This window comes from Gasterosteus aculeatus, chromosome 20, assembly GCF_964276395.1.
Source record: "Gasterosteus aculeatus chromosome 20, fGasAcu3.hap1.1, whole genome shotgun sequence".
Taxonomy (NCBI): Eukaryota; Metazoa; Chordata; class Actinopteri; order Perciformes; family Gasterosteidae; genus Gasterosteus; species Gasterosteus aculeatus.
The window spans coordinates 11,816,533-11,837,679 of NC_135707.1; the positions used below are offsets into that span (position 1 = coordinate 11,816,533).

At 42.9% G+C, this 21,147-nt stretch overlaps 2 protein-coding genes across 4 annotated transcripts; one reads left to right on the forward strand and one right to left on the reverse strand.

Annotated features, from left to right (window-relative positions):
- The first annotated feature begins 492 nt into the window (after positions 1–492).
- On the forward strand, positions 493–5,218 carry rcc1 (regulator of chromosome condensation 1). Of its 3 annotated transcripts, none has more exons than XM_040166041.2 (10): positions 493–673; positions 1,569–1,665; positions 1,927–2,114; positions 2,211–2,390; positions 2,929–3,025; positions 3,111–3,233; positions 3,379–3,519; positions 3,675–3,794; positions 3,880–4,032; positions 4,489–5,218. In XM_040166041.2, the coding sequence occupies exons 2-10, from the start codon at positions 1,587–1,589 to the stop codon at positions 4,662–4,664; spliced, it is 1,257 nt and encodes a 418-aa protein (XP_040021975.1). In that variant the 5' UTR covers positions 493–673; positions 1,569–1,586; the 3' UTR covers positions 4,665–5,218. The 3 variants fall into 3 exon arrangements, with proteins under 3 accessions (XP_040021975.1, XP_040021976.1, XP_040021977.1); XM_040166042.2 differs by having other exon boundaries at positions 571–677; XM_040166043.2 differs by having other exon boundaries at positions 591–640.
- Positions 5,219–9,399: 4,181 nt separating this feature from the next.
- oprd1b (opioid receptor, delta 1b) lies at positions 9,400–15,675 on the reverse strand. Its single transcript, XM_040166192.2, has 3 exons — positions 15,301–15,675; positions 12,507–12,862; positions 9,400–12,355 (listed from the first exon to the last, which is right to left on the reverse strand). The coding sequence occupies exons 1-3, from the start codon at positions 15,534–15,536 to the stop codon at positions 11,826–11,828; spliced, it is 1,122 nt and encodes a 373-aa protein (XP_040022126.1). The 5' UTR covers positions 15,537–15,675; the 3' UTR covers positions 9,400–11,825.
- Between the last annotated feature and the right edge of the window lie 5,472 nt (positions 15,676–21,147).

Genomic DNA, 21,147 nt, shown 5'->3' on the forward strand with positions numbered 1-21,147 from the left:
ATAAGAGATATTGTGTGAAGAGGGGATGTAGTAAGGTTAGGAAGTTGCATCGTTGTAGCAGTAGAACAATAAACAAAATACATGTACAACATTAGAGTATTGATTAAAACTAAAACGTTTTGGGAAAAAGATAAATCATCAGATTGCATAACAAATCACATGGCCCATACTGGGCGATCAGGTGAAAAAGAAAATACACAAACTGTAAACTACACAAAACGATTTAGCTAGATTACCAGATGCATGATAAAAACAGTAACAGTAAACACATTACCATTAAAACCGGAATGTTGTGTTGACAGTGATAGAAATAAACTAGAATACAAAAACCATCAGAGAACAAAGACTGAACTCAAACTAGACCGTGTAAAGCCTAATATACGGTAGAAACTAGAACATTACATTACTTACGTAAAGACTATACATTTCATAAAATAAATACAGAATGGAGCAGACATTTTCCTTCACAATAAGTCATTTTCCTTTCATTATTGTCAATGAAACCTAATTGATTTCAGTGATTACAGGACCTTTCAGTTCTCGAGTGGTGCTGCTGTCCCTTTAAGGAGCTGCTGGTTGCCCAACGTGACGTCATGCGGGTGTCCAACTCTCGACCGGGGAAAAGGCTGCACGCTCACTTGTAGGCAAATTTACAAACTTCTACACAACGCAGGTTGGTAAGGTACCATTTGCCGAATTGTCGAGGCGGGAAACACGAGAAAAGATAAACGCTACTTACTGATGATCCACGTCACGATGTGAATCAATAAATGAAGTTCATTCATTCGCGAATGTCATGCTAACGGTGCTAGCGAGTTTGCGCTAACGTTAGCTAACAAACTGCCGTGAACCTTTTGCTTCGCAGTGGCGACTGTTAGCTATGGTTAGCATGCTTTAATGCTAACTGAGATTTTCACCTAGATATTCTATGATTTTGCATCTTACATTAACTAACTTTATCGGTACCCGACTGTGTGGCATTTATCTGCTATGAAGAAGGCTGGGTCTGCTGTAGGCTTCTGCTAGCTCGGTAACTTGTTAGCAAGGACACATGGTTGACTTAAGTTACTGCCAATGTTGCTTCACGTTGCTTTTAAAGAAACTGCGTTATGCAACTCCTGCTGAATATTAAAGTACTGGAAGTACTCTCTAGATAACTATGTGCATACGAAAAGTGTGTCACTGAGAGCTGAGCTGGACTCCGCTTGGGGTCGTAGCAGTTATTGTTGGGACTTGAAGAAGCACAACTGTCCTCCGGGTGAAATAATCTCTCACTGTAGCAGCCGTTCATGTGACTTTCTGACAGCTGTTACACCCCGAGATCTTCTTTTGGCAAGCGCTCGTTTTCCCCTCCAACATCCGAGAGCTGTTTGAATTTCAGCTGCTCGTAGATGTGAAGTTCAGGCATTGTTGCTCCTCATTTTGGCTTCAACTGTTTCTCAGCTGATGCCTCCCTGACTTTTAATAATCTCTGCAGCCCTATTTGTATTTTTTTTTAACCTACAGCTGAATGTTTTTAACCGATTTCTAATGTATGATAAGTGTCCTCTTGTGTTTTTTGTGTTTAGTCCTCACGTGTTTCCAACATGCCTGCTAACAAGACTGCTGCCAAGAGGAAGTCTGAGCCTGTTGCTGGAGAAAATAAAAACCCCAAGAAAGTGAAAGGTGAGTCGCTGTCCTTTTTGAGAAAAGCCCAGTCGATGGTGGAAACACGGCTGGACTAAACAACAACCTACGTAGACGCCATAGAACCACATCAAAGTTCTGTTAGGGTAGTAACACGCACCGTTTGAGAGGAATGCATGTCACACAGTTTTAACACGTTTCCTCATGTCGAAGGCTAATTGTTTTATTATTCAATGCCACGTTCCACATATCCTTGTTAGACTTTGAAGGTGTGAGATCAAGTTTGTTTGCATTCTTCAGTGTCGCACAGGAGTCATGGCAAAGAGGCGGGCCAGGTTCTTGTCCTGGGCCAGGGGGACGTTGGCCAGTTGGGCCTAGGCGAGACCACCATCGAGAGGAAGAAGCCGGCCCTCGTGTCTCTGCCGGAGAAAACCGTACAAGTTGTGGCGGGGGGGATGCACACGGTGTGCGTCAGTGAGACTGGCCACGTGAGGAACAGCCTTGACCTATTGTGTGGTTGACATCTTGACTAGTCTGCAGTTTCCCCGCGTGAACTTTTTTTTTTTTCTCCTCCTCACGTCTAGGTCTACACCTTTGGCTGTAACGACGAAGGTGCTCTCGGTCGGGACACAACGGAGGAGGGGTCTGAGATGGTTCCAGGAAAGGTGGCGTTGGAGGAGAAGGTGGTGCAGGTGTCGGCAGGAGACAGCCACACAGCTGCACTCACAGAGGATGGAACGGTCTACGTATGGGGCTCATTCAGGGTGAGTTTCTCTACATGAAATCGGTACTTCAATAATATTTTTGAATTTTTGCCAATCGGGTGTGCTTTACGACCATAGAACCTTTACATTTCATGCAACTAGCTTAACCCTTTATCTGTTATAAAGACAAGTTCTTCCGATTTAACAAGTACCTTAGATCAGCAACCTATGTTGATTATATAATGGTAGGAGAAATGCTGACATTACTGACGCTATTTCTGACTTTGCTTACTGGGCATCAGAATATTCACATATGTGACGTATTTAATAATTGAACAGTGGTACTTGGCATCCAAGTAGGTAATTGAAGTGTGTGTGCTGCTTCACCCAGCGCTGTCGTTGCTCATGGAACCCTCCAAGAGGGAATTGGGTCACTTGAAGATGAAATGTTCCCAGTTTTTTTTTTTTTTTTTAATCAGCTATCATTAAACCAGGCCAAGCCAGTCGGGGACCAAAGTGCTCCTGTTTACCTTCGCTCTTCTTTCACGGTCCGTGAGCTTTGTGTATCTGTGGGTTTACTGTACCCGTTTCCCCCCAGGATAACAGTGGGGTTATAGGACTTCTGGAGCCCATGAAAACATGCACCACTCCAGTCAAAGTCCCCATGACAGAACCTGTTGTGAAGATTGCATCTGGTAAGAAGTTGTCCTCTTTAGTGCAACATTTCTTTGTTGAAATGCACAACTCATTGTTTCTGTTCAATCTTGAATACTTGCACAGGTAACGACCACCTTGTACTGCTTACGCTGGAGGGAAACCTGTACACATCTGGCACCGCAGAGCAGGGGCAGCTGGGAAGAGTCCCTGAGCACTTTTCAGACCGAGGAGGCAGGAAAGGTCTCGGTAAGTGACGCATGCTTTTGGAAGCAAAACTACTCAGATTTATTAAAACAAGTATAGAAGACATTCTCCGTGTACGCTCATCTTAGATGACATTAAGAATGGAATGTGTAATGTGCTTTGCTGTGGCGTTGTCGTGTTATTTCAGGCCGGTTGCTGGTACCACAGATGGTGAAAATCAAAGGGAAAATTCACTTCGTAGATGCTTTCTGTGGAGCGTACTTCACCTTCGCTGTGTCTAAAGAGGGGCCTGTTTATGGATTTGGTCTCTCCAACTATCACCAGCTGGGTTAGTATTGCACATCACTGTTTAGTTTTGATAATGTCAGTTGTTATGGTAACGGATGGTGCCTGACATTGCTTTACGGACCTTCTGCTCCACGCTAATTTAATCGGACATTGTGGGATTGTTTCATGTAATTGTGCACTTCTTTGTTCGTTCAGGGACTAAAAGCACCAAGATGTGTTTTGTGCCAGTAAAACTCACGTGCTTCAAAAATTCCACCACCTGCTGGTTGGATTTCTCTGGAGGACAACATCACACACTCTGCCTTGATGCCGACGGTAACAACTATTTCAGTACTCACACGGCGTGTGGTTCCATCCAAAGTGTTTTTGTAAAATAAATCCCTTTTCTATACATTTTTAGGACAGGTTTATAGCCTGGGCAGAGCGGAATATGGCCGCCTTGGTCTGGGCCAGGGAGCAGAAGAGAAATGTGAGCCCACGCCAGTGACTGGGATAGAGCCAGCCAGTGGACTGGCATGTGGGGCCTCCGTCAGTTACGCCGTCACCAGAGAAGGTGAGAGCACCTCATTGTTTGCGGTGACATAATGGGGCGTTCAAACCGGGTCCGGGCATGAAGCTAGTTTGCCCTGTGACATATATAAAAAAAATTTTTTTACACAAGAAATGCTTTTTGCTTCTGCACTGTTGCAGAGTCAAAAAATGCAAATTATATGACCAGTGATTAAATTATTTTATATACATATATTTGGTAAATATGTATTTTTTTTTTTTAACATTGCTTTTGATATTTTATACATGCTAAAGTTCACATTGGATGATTTCTATAATTTGGGATTAGTTCAAATTCGTTTCCAGGAGGCTCGTGAGAAAAATGTGAGCGTGCTGCAAACAGTTTATCTAAGTATACTTAGACGTAAAATGAATATCCGTTACTACAGCTAACTGCTAGCAAAGAGAGCTACAAATGAAGGATGCTAATCTCCCTCGCTGTTGGCTGTGCTCTCTCCAGGGTCTGTGTATGCCTGGGGCATGGGCACCAACCTGCAGCTGGGAACCGGCGAGGAGGACGACGAGTGGAGCCCTGTGAAGATGACCGGCAAGCAGCTTGAGAACCGTGTAGTACTGTCGGCCTCCAGTGGGGGGCAACACACAGCCCTCCTGGTCAAAGACAAGCAGGAGAGTTGATGCCCTTCACACACGGAGGCGTTTCGATGTTTCACGCCGGGGCTTTTTTCCCCATGATGCCTAAATCTGACGGAGGTGGTTGAGGTGACTTTCCTCGCTGAGCCGAGGGATTGTGAGCGTTTTTTGAGCCCTTTTTACGAACTGTCCCTTGTGAGAGAAAAATGTTCATGGATGTTAAATAGATCATGACAAAGGATGTTTTTTTTTTTTTAATCTAGTTTTGGATGTTCTTTTTGAATACTTCATCAAAAGTCATTAGTATGACTGTTATATGAGATGTTTGAATGTGACTGATCGCATGTGCGTCAAGGAAATGAGAGCGCAAGCCTTTTTATGACTTCCCCAAACAGCAGTGTTTTAACCATTCTATTTCTTAGCAATAATTCCACACACCTTGGTTCAGGCAGGACATTTCTACTCATCGAGTTATGGGAGACTACCACTGTTCATTTTACCAAGACCCGCAATTGTTGGGACTATTTGGTAATGTGTCATACTGTATCTTGCATTTTGTTGCTTTTCCTGTCTGAAAATAAAGATAGCATTTTAACTTTTTACGCCCATTCTCTTCCAAGGCATCGAACATTTTGCAACAGTTTTTACAGTGAAAAATCAAACGTTTGCTGACTTCTCGTTTCTCCGATATCACCATTTGGTTGCTTATCTTGGGATAGTGCAAACCAAAATGTTATCTACAAAGGCCGCTGTTGCTTCAGAAAACATTTTCTCAAAGACAATGCATGGTTGAATCAACCAAATAGTTAAAGGTTATCTATATTAATGATAACATTAATATGGCATATAAAAGTTATGTATACTACATATGTAGTTAAGTATGTTAAGATACGTTTGGTTGTGTATGTTTTTTGTTTTAGCCTGGTCTACGTAGCTGCCTGTAAATGTCCCGCTGGCGTGTTCACTTTTTAATGCTAACAATGTGTAGTGGTGGCTTTTAGGATTAGCTGAAATGTATAATGTAAAAACCTCGGCAATGCATAAAACTATTACGGAGCAAATCGTCTCTTCCCCAATATGGTAAAGTAGACTTTTTCCAAATCAAGAGTTTAACATATTTACACAAAGCCCCATCATGGCGGCAAAGCAGTAAGTAGTTAAAAGCCAATGCTGTCATCCACCTTGTTCACTGACAATGAGATGCTGCCTGGTGCCTTTGTGGCTTTTTTCTCCCTTTTAGCCAGCGTGTGGAACGTTAAGAACTCTTCTTCCTAACGTATTGACGCAGCTGACGAGCAGTTGCACCCAAGCTACTTTGTCTATTATGTATCACAGTCCATCCATCGGGAAATATTTCTGGGTGCAAATGACTACGAGTACGTCCATCAAAGCTCCTCTTTCTCCTCATCTGGCTTTCATCTGACCGACGGGGCTGTTGATGAGGGACAGAGGCCGGGAAAAGCCCTTGTGGCAGAAAGCTTCTCAAAAAAGCTTTGAAATGCTGAAGTATCTTTCGTAAGCAGTTAATTGGTCCGAGTGAACCTCTTCCCTTGTTTGTTTTCCGTCCCTGTTCGCCAGAAAAACATTTGGGGGTTCACTGCTCATCGGTAATGTTTGCACAGTGGCCGAGTCTTTTAAAAGAGTGATTGTTGTCAACTGTTTAAAATGCTTCTGTTCTACTTGAATGTCCGCTGCTTTTTTTTTGTGTGTAAAATGTCAAATTGTTCTGGGTATTAAATGAATTGCAGCTTTCTTCATCATACCAGAAAAAGAGGCTACAAATTTATTCTTGAGCGTTCTGCCAAGATAACTATTTATATGTAAGTAATATATATATATATACATACAAAAATGTACATATATATATATGATATTTTTGAGAAAATACCGTGTTTCATTTCTTAAACCTATTAAAAATGCATCTGTTGCCTCTTTCTCCAAAACCCCAAAGGCTGAATTCTTTACCTGTCCTCAAGAAAGGCTGCTGAAAGCATCTGTCATATTTCACCAGCACACAGAAACATTCACGCAAGAACTCGTCCTGGGATTCCTTTCTTCCACTAACGGATGTTTGTGTTATCCGTGTGGGCTCGACTTTTCCGCTGGTCAAATTGAGCACAGTGGAGACCGAGGATTCTCAGGAACCTGCACCGACACTCTTTCCCCCTCCAAGTGGGGGGGGGCACTTTAATCACTCCTGTTGGTTCTGGTGACGCTCTTTGTGCACATAACAGGCTCGTGACTGAATGCCTGAATCCTGTTGACGTTATTATCTTGCAATGGCACAAATGTTGCATCATTCAGCGAGTCAACGTGCTGCTTTATTAATTAACTTGTTTTTTCAAATTGGTTGCAAAGTGCTGCTCCTCAAGTACGACTTAATAGAAAAATCCAGTTTGTGATTATTTATATGCTTTGTAGAGGTCTTAGTGGTTCATCACCACCGCTTTTTCTCTTGTGGTGTAATTGCAAGTCTGAAATCCAACCGTAACGGAAAAAATCTAGCTTTTAAGCTATTCATCCATCACAAGTAAGTCCTGTGTTTTTGGCAAATGATGTACAAACATTGATGTTACGCCTCCTTTCACACCAGTGTGGAACAACAGATGCATTCCTACAAAAAGGAATGCGTATTCTCTAAATAATGGATGAGCAGAACTAATTGGTTGCTTTGGATCCTTTAGATAGAAAATTAAACTTGTGAGATTACCAGTGAAATTAGATTTGTGTTAAATTAGATTTCACCCTGAACTGTTTTTCATCCTCAGTAATGCAATCTGTAACCATTCAAACGTTTGACCAAAGGAGGATTTTAGACTTATTCAATATCAATAGTACCATAGGTGAATGTGGTTTAATTCACATGTATTGATGACAATTGTAACAACTACCTTGTTAGACAGAAGAAGACATATGACTCCACAACAATTCAATTTGAATTATTTAAGCTCAACTAATTATTTTCAAATGAATCATCCTTCAAGCCAAATGATTAATATTCAGTTTTAAAAGTGAATTCTGTTCCTTTTTCCTTACTGTTTCCTTTTAACATAGAAACTTCAGAGCTTGTGTTATTTCTCGTACACTAATTTAAACATTTGGTTGTGTTTTACTGTATTATATTTAATTTATATTAATTTCTACATTTTATATAACATTTTTACAAATGTTTTTATTTACTCTGCAGATTCTCCGGAAGACATCAAGAAAACACAGAGTAATGCTGCTTTGTACCTTTTCTTATCAACGTTTGTAAAACATTTAAAACAAGCAAATTATTCATGACAAATGCCTCTGGCTGTTACTGATGCATTAAGAGATATATGAGTTTCAACCTGTGTGAAATATTGTTGCCATGGTAGAATAGTGTTTTTGACTTTTGTGTGTCTGTGGGCGTGTGCACAGGAGATCAAATGAATATCTCTCGTTTGCTATTAAGCTGCTGGTTCCTCGTCGCCTGAGGATCACATTAGTAATTACTGGAGATTGCTTTGAGACATTGGACTCTTTGTTCTGGGGGGCCGAGGGCCTCTCATGAGGCGCGCAGAGGGCCGCCAGATGTGCAGGGGCTTGTGAACAGGAGGAGTGTCTTAATCTGATGCATGGTTACACGTCTGTCACGGCGATCAGGTATCGAACCCTATCAGAGATCAACACGGTGTGTGACTCATTCCTAATTTACTCAATATTGCTGTCATATTGATTCTGTGTTAATTACTTACATAAGTCCCCGTACAGCGTTATCACTATCACATTAATCACCCTCATTGTTATTAACTGCAGAGCTGAAAACAAAACATGCACGTTGTGTGCGTGTATATGAGCCACACACACACACACACACATGTATGACCCAATACCTTTAAACAGACTTCGATGCATAAAATTGGTTTCGTTTTCATGCACATTGGTGACTCCATCAGAAGTTTCGTAACAAATATTACGATTTAAATATGTTTCACGCAATCAAACTAGTTGTACACGTCTAAGTATATATAAGAAACTGTTTGGGACCCCAATAATGTTTATACAGCCTACTCCCAGCTGGCAGATGGCACCCAGTTTAAATCCGTGCTTCTGTTCCTCTGCAGGGAGAACTGTTACTGGCTCCTACAGTGAAACATCCAGTAAAACTTGCATAGCCTCAAAGATTTCGCACTTGTGGCATTTCGGAAACACTTCAGGCCTCCAGAAGGTCTGATTATTTATGTCACACGGGGAGTCTGTCAGACCAAGCATCACATCCGTTACCAGATTTTCAGCATGATCAATACCTAAATAGCTACTTCTTTTAGGTGCCTTTTCTTTCCTTCTTTAGTAGTGAGTTTAAATGTTTTTCACTCTTCAGCACTGACGGGTTGTGCGTCAGTGTCTGTGTTGTGTTAGTTGCCTCCCTTACAGTATGTAGTTGTCTGCTGTTAACATAAACATCGGTAATCATTTTGGGGCTTCTGAGCTTCTGAGGTATTCCAACAAATTATTTTCCATTGAAATCATTTGTGTGATGTCCTGCAAGGACTCGGAAAGATACTTGAGGGTGACGGATGCCTTCTTAAAAAGGTTTCTAATTCCTGAGACATCATCAGTCTTTAAGCAGATTGTTATTTCAGCCCTTTAATGTGTTGAAGAAATGTAATCAGAGACCAGTTAACCACAAACAATTGCAAAAAACACCATGAGAATGTATAATTTTCAACACACACTCCTACTCATTTAGGTGTTATAGTTGCATCTTTGTACTTCAGTGTACACAATCCACATCCAATGAAAATCTGAATCATTTATTTAACATACTGCAGTGGTTTATTTTATTTACACCCCGAGGATGAGGATACAACAGTTAAAAGGATAGTGGCCCTTTTCTTGCCGACAGATTCTTTAAAAACACCATTGAAATGATTCTGATGTATCTTATTTATCTGAGCCATAGAGTTCCATTTCGGTCTCAAACTATTTAGAACACATAATCAAGCTCTCTGATTGGCTTTCCTTTATTTTTATGAAAATGTAGTTTATCCAACCGCCCGTCTGTCCATAACTGCATGAATCCCGTCCAGGGTCGCGGAGGCGCTGCAGCCGATAGCAGCCGATCACAGACACATAGAGGCGCACAACCATTCACGCTCACATCTCATCTACAGGCAACTTGGAGTAGTGGAAGTCAGAAATTGACTCGTTGCCTCTGACCACTGAGGGCTTCCAGGTAAAAGGTACCTGCCCCCCTTCAAAATTCCCCCGATCAGTAATCCATTCTTGATTGTACCAACAAATGACTTGTCTGACTCACACGTGGCCTCACTAGCATCCACGAAGAGTTAAAATGTGAACATCTGTCGTGAAAACCTCAATAAAAGAAGAATATTGAATTCAAACTACAAACTATACAACTGATGCTATTTGCTTTGACTATGAAATAGCATCAGGTAAAGGTTATTAAATGAATAAAATAGTTATTACACTTATATAATGTTGTTTATATACTCTATCTGCTGAAACACAACACTTTAAAATATATAACATTCAAATATTTGATATTTACATATTTTAAATCTGATGGACATATTTACAACCATCTGCAGAAAACATTTAATAATGATAAATAAAGTTAAAATTAAGATTTTAGCACTTAGTGTAAATACATGGTTCCATAACATTATTTTGTACTAATGAATCAAGTGCAGCTCAATAATACAACAGCTTGACAGCATAAACACAATAAATCACATTACCACTTCATTTGCTGTTACAGAACAATATTATCTTCATCCTTTATATAGAGATGTTTTTGAAGGATTAGAGACATCAGTTTGTCCTCTCAAAATGTCTCAAAATGTCTTCTCACTTCTCCACCGTCATTCTGCGTTTGTCCAAAGATCTTCAGTGGAAACTACTATCCACAATATGGATAAAAAGCTCCTAGTTCCCTGCTAACGTGTTGGAGTAAATAGAGCTTCAATGCCAGTCTGAGGTCATTCAGTCAACTATGGGTTGAACCCGCAGCGCCACGTTCCCCTTCAGGGCTTCACTTCACTGTCAGCAGAACGTTATCGGGACGCTTTACAAAACAAGGAGCAGCCTCGCTGCTGGAGGAGCACAATGAGTCAGCTGATTACTGATGTTCCTGCTGTACAGACGCTGGAGGCGCAGTCTTCTCTTCTTAATCATACAATTCATTCAAATTGAAAATTGTTCTTGATTTTGAGCATGACTTTTTTCTGTAATTATTTTGACCGGGGTCATTCGGCTTATTCTTGTAGTTTCTGGGTCGACAACGTTACTGTTTCAAAGCTTGACCGTACACAACACCAGACAGCACAAAGACACCGTCGGCGAGTGTAAAGATGCTGTTATTTCCCTCAGGAGTCGAAGGCTACCAAAGCCAATAAACAAAATAAACTATCCTCTTCTGAGAAGCCAGAAACAGACATAAAATGTATGATAATGTTGCAAATCTAACGGCTAAATGTGTAAATAGGAAATTAGGTCATAAAACTTAAAAGGTGATTAAAGATATCAACTAATTGCCTTGCTTTATATGTTACCCAGGTTTTAGGTAACAGACAAGCTAACATGACTCCACACAGAGTCATCATCTGGGATATTTAGCAGACAGTCAAGCAGGTCCAATACACAGTATCTTCCCCGTTGATCCTTTACTGCGGACGTAGTTACTTCTTGCTGCTGAAGGGGATTTTTTGAGACAGTTTAGTCTTCATCAGGTGAAACACGTGATCTCCTGGATTTGGGTCACATCACTGACTTCAATGCCATGTTGATTACATGTTGGTCCTAAAAAGACTCCACTGGACGACATTCTCTGTGTGTTTAAGATCTATGTCCCGACTGACAATATGATCACCTTTAAACGCCCTTAAAGAACAGAGGCAGCACTTCAACCTCCTGCTTATTGTTATTGCCAACACAATACAATACGCACCACTAGGCCGATGCAGTCTGACTGCACTGCGTGCGTGTTTGTCCATAGGGTTGCATTGTATATGCACTTCACACACACTCCAAGGACGTACCGGTATATCCTTGTGAACGACAATCCTCAGACCATTGTGTCAAAATGGAAAAAACACAACCGATACTTTACAATAATAGCTGACACCTGCTTACTCAGACTCCTGTAGTGGAGAACTGCGTGACCTCGGTCTGGAGGTCATCCTGAACTTGCCCCCCCGCCCACTGATCCATGCCTAGTCAGGCCGACGGCCTCCGCGCCGTTGCGGGCGCACAAACGGACAGAGGTTCCTTTGTGCTATTGCGCGCCCTGGAGAAGCTGCTCTGCTCCAGGCGCGAGCGGTACGGGAGGCAGAAATCCCTGAAGCACCTTTTGAAGTTCTCATCCAGGAAGGCGTACAGCACGGGGTTGAGGCTGCTGTTGGTGTAGCCCAGTGCGATGCACAGGTGCCAGCTGGCCACCACCAGGAGGTTCTTGCGGTCAATGTCCACCATGGTCCTGACGATGATGAAGATGTGGATGGGAGTCCAGCAGACGATGAAGGCCGCCACGACCACTAGGACCATGCGGGTGATCCGCCGCATGTTCCTGTCCTTCTCTTTGGAGCCGGAGAGCAGACGCACGCTCTTGAGCCGCAGGATCATCAGACCGTAGCAGATGGTGATGACCAGGACGGGAACCACGAAGGCAAAAATGAACACGCCGATTTTCAAAACGGTGTCCCAGTACCGCTCGGGTTTGGGGAATCTGAGTTCGCACGAAGTCTTTCCTGAGGAGTTGAAAGGATTAGAAGTTTTATATGTAGCAGCACGTGGAGAAGCTAATTCAACCTCCGGCCCACTTCCTTAAATCAACAATTGCCCGTAAAGTAACTAGTGGGCCATTTTCAGATGTTTTTTTCAACAGTGTAAATCTCCCACCTTGAGGTGTCACCTTGGTAACAGCCATGATCATCACAGGCACTGCGACGGCGGAGGAGAGGATCCAGATGCACACGTTGATGAGCTTGGCTTTGGCGGGCGTGCGGAAGTCCAGCGCCCTGACTGGATGGCAGACGGCGATGTAGCGGTCCACGCTCATCATGGTGAGCGTGAAGATGCTGGTGAACATGTTGTAGTAGTCGATGGCGATGACCACTTTGCACAGCACCTCCCCGAAGGGCCACGTGCCCATCAGGTACTTGGCACTCTGGAATGGGAGGGTGCTGGTGGCGAGGGCGTCGGCGAGAGCTAGGTTGAATATGTAGATGTTGGTGGCGGTCTTCAGCTTGATGTACCTGGTTGGTTTGGGGAATAGCACGGATCGTTTTAACCCATCGTTACAGTCAAGATCTTGTTTTGGTTTTTGTTATACTGTCCTATGGCCTTTATTATACTTCTCGCAATTTGTAAGACATACTATATTAGTATATATTCATATTATTATCACTCTTTCTGACTGACTTTACTCTGATGTTTTCTGACATATTTTTTATATACCACACGACGGACTATAGTATGAGTATGATTATGACCTTTTTGACATACTATACTTGACAAATACATATAGTTGATTAAAATATTTCTCTATGATATGTACATTTTTATATACCATGCGTGACTTTAAATGACATGTTTGAATATACTATATTCTGGTCATTTTCATCCGACTATATTTTAACTTTATTACCTTATTTTTTCTCATAATATACTCTGATTTCATAAGATGTTTTTTAGACATATTTTTGTAAGACTTTTTTGCAACCTAATATCCTTTTGACGTGACGTACTTTTACTCTTGTGCTTTTTTTCAACCCATTTTATCGAAGACAGTGACTTTTTCTACATACTGTGACTGTAGAAGATTATTTTGTGGCATACTACATCATGAAAATATTGTTTGTGACAAACGTTTGATTTCTCAATGACCCTTCCTTTGACAAATCATGCTCGAACTTTTTATTTGGCTGACAAGGTGTTGAAGTGTTTCAGTATTTATGCATGTGAAGATAAACTGCTCACTAAGCTATAACGTTTCATCTGAGTCTATTCTCATCATCACACACTCACTCTCTCTCGAGCAGACACTTGTTACGCCCACTCTCGACACACAGGCAGAAACCCCTGACAGAATATGCAGGGCAGGTACAAAGCTGAACACACGTTGCCTAAACAAAGTGATGAGGTGGAGACTTGAAAGTGGTCACATGCTCCACAATATTGTAGCTGCTAACTCTCTCAGAGGGACAAACTGGGGTCTGTTTTCTGCACACAATGCAGGTGGTGGTGGTGGTGAACAATGGATAATCTGTTTGTGCATCAGGCTACAGCTTGATGCCTTGTTAGGCTCAATTTACTAATGAGAAGTCAACCGTAAAGTGGTATCAGGAGCTGATACTATATCGGTGCATACCATACATTTTTAAGAAACATAACTTTTAACTTACAATAACTTTTTCATGACATACTGTCATGATTAGCCATGCAGGGAAACGGGATTGAACCCAAATGCAGACAGATGGTGAGGCAGCGGGATGAATTCGGTGATTTATTCTCAAACTGTTTACAGCAATCAACACTCAAACTCAGCAGTTTACAGGTAAGTAAGCAGGCAGGTAAACAGACAGTAAACAGTCATGCTGTTCAGGTGACAAGGATGTGGAAAGGGGAAGGGATGTGAACCGATGTGGAGAGTGGCAATGAAATGTAGGCAATGTTGAATTAAAATCCAGGCGAGCTGATGTGGGAAAGGGAAGCAGGTGTGCAGCGGGTCTGAGGGCATCTACTGGATGGTTAAAGGATGGCAGGACGGGGGGCTGAGAGGACTGGGAGGACTGGGAGGACAGGGAGGACTGAGAGGACTGGGAGGACTGAGAGGACCGGGAGGACTGGGAGGACTGAGAGGACTGAGAGGACTGGGAGGACTGGGAGGACTGGGAGGACTGGGAGGACTGAGAGGACTGGGAGGACTGAGAGGACTGGGAGGACTGGGAGGACTGGGAGGACTGAGAGGACTGAGAGGACTGGGAGGACTGAGAGGACTGGGAGGACTGAGAGGACTGGGAGGACTGGGAGGACTGGGAGGACTGAGAGGACTGAGAGGACTGGGAGGACTGAGAGGACTGGGAGGACTGGGAGGACTGGGAGGACTGGGAGGACTGAGAGGACTGGGAGGACTGAGAGGACTGGGAGGACTGGGAGGACTGGGAGGACTGGGAGGACTGGGAGGAGGGCACAACGCCTGGGGAGTGTGAGCCGGAGCTGGAAACCACCCCAAAACAACATTCATTTGAACTATCCTTTGTCTTGGTTTGATATTTGACAATAATAACTTTATTCCTGCTGTGAAATCATTTTCAAGATTTTCAGAGGTGATCAGTTTTTTTTCCTCCATGTCCAGTGACCAGTATGTTCTGAATGACAGCTGTGAGCATCTGGTCCACAATATGACCGTAGTGGTATAAATGGTAATATATGTGTATGAATACATGAATTACCACAGTAATGGTTCTAATTCCACCCCCGTCGAGATGGTGGAAGGGCGCGCGCGCGTGTGTGTGTTAGTGCGTGAGTGGGTGTGAGACACACTAAAACTGTGGGCAAATACAAAGAAGCATAGATATTATACAAAGAGCCATCCTAAATGATCGACATTCAAAATGATTTTAAAAATCCCCATTAAAGTATGTGTTTTTTTGTTTTGTTTTCACTAATCAGTAGATGGTCGATTCCTTACCTGACCACCCCGAACATTACCAGCACGTTTCCCAGCAGCCCCACCGCGCAGATCAGAGAGTACAGCGCCGTGATGCACACGGGGATGAGGAGGCTCGTTGCGTCTCCGCCTGCAGCCCTGTTGGTGTCGTTGATGTCGGGGGACGCGCGCGGCGGGTCCTCGGTGAACGTGACGTTCAGCGGAGTTATGGAGACCGAGTCGTTCCAATCACCCAAAGAGTGCGGAGGAAGTGCCATTTCAGCAGAAGTTCGGGCGCAAGTCAAGAGATTTCCAGAGCAGGTGCACGGGAGCGCACGGGAACCGAACGGCAAACCAGTAATGGGGCGCTCCTCTCTCCCTCTCTTCTCCCTCTCCTCTCCTCTCCTCTCATCTCCCTCTCTCTCTCCCTCTCCTCTCCCTCCCTCTCTCTCTCCCTCTCCTCTCCCCCCCTCTCTCTCTCCCTCTCCTCTCCCCCTCTCTCTCTCTCCCTCCCCTCTCTCGTATGTTTGTGCGTCTCTGTGCGCAAGAGGAAAGACGCGTTTTCTGGCTCAGTTTACGCCCTGGCCAAAGTGATACTTTTTGGCCGTTTGCCAAAGTGGCGTTATTATCTCCTGTAATATAATGTAATATAACGTAATTGCATCCTTATTGACGTCCTGTCGTACTTGCCGCACTACAGCTGATCAAACAAACCCAATCCCATCATCTCTCTTTGTTGCAGCTCGTTTAGAGCCGCTTCATTGAGTCTGGTCGCTGCCTCCCAAACCCTCCGTGGCCCGGGGGCTTGTGCCAGAGTGGACCGACTCTTCTGGACATGAAATTACCATACTAAACCGCAGGAGTTATGTAATTACCCGTCAGTAGCTTGGCTGATCAAATATTTAGCACGGTTTCAATAATCTATGGCAGTGAAGTGTGTGGATTTTGAACTCAATCCTACAAGTTGTTGACCGTCACACATTTGCTGTTTGATGAATTGGGCTGATATCAATTACACCTGGATGAGCGAACCCATTGATCCAGGCACTTATTTGAGAGATCTGTATCTTGGTATTGGATTTTTGGAAGCAATCTTTGTTTATTTTCTAGTATACTTGATCTGCTCAGCCGACAACATCCGACGTAAATCTTGAATTATTCATGTGTTCGACTTTTGAGGCCAAACGAGTCTTGAGCCGCATTTGTCTGTAGCCCATTACTGAGAACATTACCAACCATTAGGAACGTGCAACTGATTGTGTGTCTGCTGGAATTGGCACGTGCCACTGTGCTCTGTATGAGAGGGCCTCTCCAGGGTAATTGTTTATTTGAACACAGCTAGATCTAAATCCTCCTGTGGCTGTGTCTGTAGTGTTTATAACTGTGGCAGTCTGTGCACTCAGCGGGTGACCTTTACAAAATCCGCCTTCAAGCAGCCGCCATCATAGGAACAGTCAGAGGAACAGGGGGGGCGGTGTGCCGATGCCTGCCCCCCCTCCTTTACTGCTCCTTCTAAAGAGAGATGACACGTGTCTTCGTACGACAAAGAGCCGTATTGAAAAGAACTTCAGCGAGCTGATTTATGTTTCATTAATGAGGGATGTTTGTTTGCAGCACTGTTGAGATTTTCTGGCCATAGTTCTCAACTTGATGAGTTTTTAGCCATGTAATCACTTTGGTCCAGACTGAAATATCTCAACAAATGCTCAATGGATTCACTGTTCCCAGTCGATGCATCGTAATAACCTTTGTGTTACCCCAACTTTTTATCTAACGACAACTGGACTGAAGAAGCCTCAATCACAGTCGAACCCAGCGGACCTACGCAGCTGTTCAGGAATAAATTCATTTGAATTTTAGTTACAGCTGTGTGGGAGAACTGTATATGACACCCGCTATCGCTATATGAGCTATGAGGACTTGCAGGGTTTAGATTAAAGTGCTATCCGTCCCTCCAACGAAGAGGCCTAAAAATAATGTAATGTATGAGTGCAGGGTAGGTGCTCTCTGTAATGGCAGAAGACTGAGTGTACATAATGAGCAATTTTCTCTGTGGTTCTCCGTCTATCTCTGTACACAATGTTGAGATGTGGTCAAAACGTGTTGTGAAAGAGAGAGATGTGGATCTGGACGCACAGTGCAGAAGACGACGCAGACGAAACGCTGCTGTTTGTGCTGTGGTGTTAATGCTCTCCCCCCCGGGGACAATCACTCCCCGTACGCACAGGCAGTATGATTACTCGCATCACTTATCAGCCCGATGGAAACCTTGGGAAGCATTACGCGGGCCAACCAAACCCATCAAACTCATGCCACGCAAAACAGAGTGCAGACTGTTTGAAGTGGGCTTCACATGGAGGTCTTGCGTCAAGACAGAGTGATGAGGACGGCGTTTGATTTAGAAATGATCAACGGAAAATAGGAACGCTCAATCATAATAAAGAATATATACATATATGACACTTACAAAACATTCTGCATCGATTGAGCTGCACTTGTTGCACTCACAGTCTCTTCACATGTTATGGCTTGTTTTCTGTGATGTTTCTTTTGTCTGAAATGAGCTGGTCTACTTTATAACGATTGAAAGGCCAGAGAAAGAAGCAATCTACATACGTTACATTTCTTCATGTCGCTCTGCACAGGCTGTCGAGTTATGCCCGGGAAGGTTTCGAATGGTTTGTTCTGCAGCTGACGAAGCCGAAGCACAGCGGAGGGCGGAGCCTCTGCTGGCTGTCACATCGCATCGCTATCTAACAATCACACGCCAAGCCACGTATGGAACGAAAGTCTGACCCGCTCAGCCTTTAGGCCTGAACTTTTGGTTTCCTCTGACTCCTGGGTGAGCATGAACTATTATTAGTGTGTGTAAACACACTCGAATGGGAAGAAAATGGGACTTTCTATGAAAGTATTTAATTTTACTGTCACACGTTCAAATTTGTTTTGGCTTCATAGGTTTAATCAACAGCTGTTTGAGGGCGATCGTTTAATGTTATTCACCCTGGATATGATTTAGAAAAGCTGAGAAATTGACTAAACATGTGTCACAGTGACCATGAGAAACCATTCAATTAAACGTTACAGGCTGACACGACCTTTACCCTATTGCCAGAGTGCGGGACATCCATATTATCCACAGGTCACAGTCTTCATGATTGCGCCACACGCGTCCTTGTCTGATCAATATTTCTTGTATTCCAGTGACTGAATGACAAAATAAAGCAGGGTGAAGAAGAAAGCGTCTGGAGCAGAACAAGGCAGAGGGGTTGTCGTCCTTCACACTATTGAGTCGACGTGTAGGCATCAACCTGCACCATTTTAAACTCAGAGACTGTCAAAACATAGTTAAATAAAACCTGTGTGCAGACAGTGTCAATATAGCACAGCCATTTACGGGAGTGGGGACAGAGGTAGCTTGCATGGAGGTAGACAAAAAAAAACAAAGTTCCCTTCATAAAACATGACAGGCAAGCGTCATTAAATTGAGAAGTTGCAGAAACCCTGCTGTGTCGTCGTGCTGTGGAGGTGCAGGACAGAAAGAGACATAACGTCGTCTGCAAATCTGCCTCACGCCAAATTATTTATACTCTCAAAGTAGTAAAACAAATCAAAGAGGAATATTTTGAAGCATCTTTAAGCTCAAGGAATATATGGCACGTAGTGTGTTTAGATTATGTGCATTAATCATTAATACACCGTTTATACATTGGCTGCCACAAGGAGCTTACAGTCAGATCTTTGTGCATTTTAGGATTTAGAAACTGTATGAAAATTGTTAACAGGGCCAGAGGTGTCAGACGGTTTGTGGATTTTTTAAAGGCAGCCTCTGTATGTCAGGGGACAAGGGGAAGACTTTTTCTCACCCCAGAATAAGCTCTGTTTGTGAGAATACGGCGTCAGTCCATTAGAACAAAGGTTGTTGTTATTTGGTGGCTGAATTCTTTTGGCTAATTATGTTATTGCTGTCGTTACTACGGGCAGATATTTAATTGGAGTTCTGTTCATTTTAGCAGGAGACAAATTAAATATTAATATCAAATATTAATATTACTATTACTTGTACGTAACACAACAATTTAGTAAATCTTTGTGTATTTTTATTTTAGAATAAAAGGTATGATTTTGCCCTCCTCCCCACTGTGATCCTTTTCATGCAGTCTCTTTTCTAACCATAAAATCCACCCATTTCTGTCGGGATCTTGTCCTTTTCTAACTCTTATGTTTTCGTAATTCTTATTGTATAGGGAAATTGTTGGATAGCGAGTGTAACATTTTAAATTGGCAACTGCAGAAATGAGGTACTTAGGATTTTATGAGTCTGTAAGCTTTTGAGTTGTCGGCACAAGTGGGCAATCACTTAAAGGAAATTGGAACATTGCTATTTGTGTGGTTCTGCAGCTTCCGCAGAAAGGCTTTGGCTTATTACTCACTTATCATGGAGAAAAAGTGATCTTCTTCTTCATAACCACGACAAACCACGGAATGAGTTGCAAATTATATCTTACATATAAAGCATTCATTTAGAGTTGGTTGAACGCTTGAAGGGAAATTAATTAGTCACACTCACAGTTCATCACGTCAAACATACCAATGGCACGAGTTCCTCTGATTGCAAAGCTACTGAGGCTTACCAAATCCATTTAATGCTGTTGTCTTTCTTGTAATAACAATGTAATAAATCATTGCTTGTGTAAAGTGAAAAGTTATCCCTGATTGCTGTGCCAGTCATTCTAAACATTAGACCTCCTTCGCGATGATACCATGTGATTGACAGATATTTACACTCAGTAGCTATAGCTGCTAAATGGAAATCTCCCAGTCCCCCTCTCTTTATGCTATTTTCCTCTTTATTTTTTTCTTGAAAAGCAGTATTCCTCAGTTGCAATCACGCAGTTTCAGTCATGCAATTAGTTATGCAACAGCGATTTGTCCGGTTCCAAGACTTGATTGTTTTTTTTCTCATTTCGGTATGGAAGAGGCAGCCAGCACAGTTTAGATAATGCAAGACCGTGTGCACCAATTGAACATAGATAAACGTAGACAAAAGCAGAGTGTGAGGTAGGGCCATTGTGTCCCATTCATTGTTTCTGTTCAAATAGCACAGATTCCATGTAATGATGACCGAGTTAACGCTTCAAAACTAAGCGTAAACGAGGCAGAAAGTTTTTTTTCTCCACGTCAAGGTCTAAGGCAGCTCCTCCTCAGATAGAGCACGGTTAGTCATCGCCGTCATCCACTGGGGGTTACAGGCGATGGCCGAGCTTCTGTCCTTGAAACATACAAAGCCAAATAGTTGACTGTCACCCTGAATGCTGAATGCTGAATGCTGAATGCTGTCCACAACCGCCGACATCTGCGGAGCAGAAGCGAGTGGTGACAATACTTCAAATTCAAGCTCCTTGGCGTGTTGATTAAATTAAGGTTTGTATGAAAAACAGAATGTCAGTGTGAAGTGAAAAATTATGGTTGTGACCTTTTGCAGAAGAGGAGGTGGAAACTGACTGAATCCCACAGTTGTTCAAAGCGATAGTTTGGATTAAAGTATTTGTTGATTGACTGTGTTGGACTGAGGTTAACCGAACCCATTCCAAGTGCTACTGAATGTCTTATGTAACGACACAAACAGGCACATGTCTCTTATAGACATGAATTAATATCAGGGTTCCCCGTGAAACCTGCAAGAAGAAGGAAATTGGATTTGACCTTTTTGGGAGGGAAAAAAAAAACTCGTAACAACGTTTAAAAAGACTTTATGCATTTTCAAAGGCTGCAGGAATTTGGGCAACAGAAGCTCAGGTCAAGGTCCACAAGTCTGCTGAGGATTCTAGTGTAGGTTATTTACTGTCCAGGACCTTCTGAAATGAGGGGACAGTGAAAAGATGGAGA

Coding starts and splice junctions, on each gene's coding strand:
- rcc1 (XM_040166041.2), top strand. CDS start 1,587: ATGCCTGCTAACAAGACTGCTGCCAAGAGGAAGTCTGAGCCTGTTGCT. Junction 2,115..2,210: donor GCGTCAGTGAGACTGGCCAC/GTGAGGAACAGC, acceptor CCTCACGTCTAG/GTCTACACCTTTGGCTGTAA. Junction 4,033..4,488: donor TTACGCCGTCACCAGAGAAG/GTGAGAGCACCT, acceptor TGCTCTCTCCAG/GGTCTGTGTATGCCTGGGGC.
- oprd1b (XM_040166192.2), bottom strand. CDS start 15,536: ATGGCACTTCCTCCGCACTCTTTGGGTGATTGGAACGACTCGGTCTCC. Junction 12,863..15,300: donor GTAATGTTCGGGGTGGTCAG/GTAAGGAATCGA, acceptor CAAACCAACCAG/GTACATCAAGCTGAAGACCG. Junction 12,356..12,506: donor TACCAAGGTGACACCTCAAG/GTGGGAGATTTA, acceptor TCAACTCCTCAG/GAAAGACTTCGTGCGAACTC.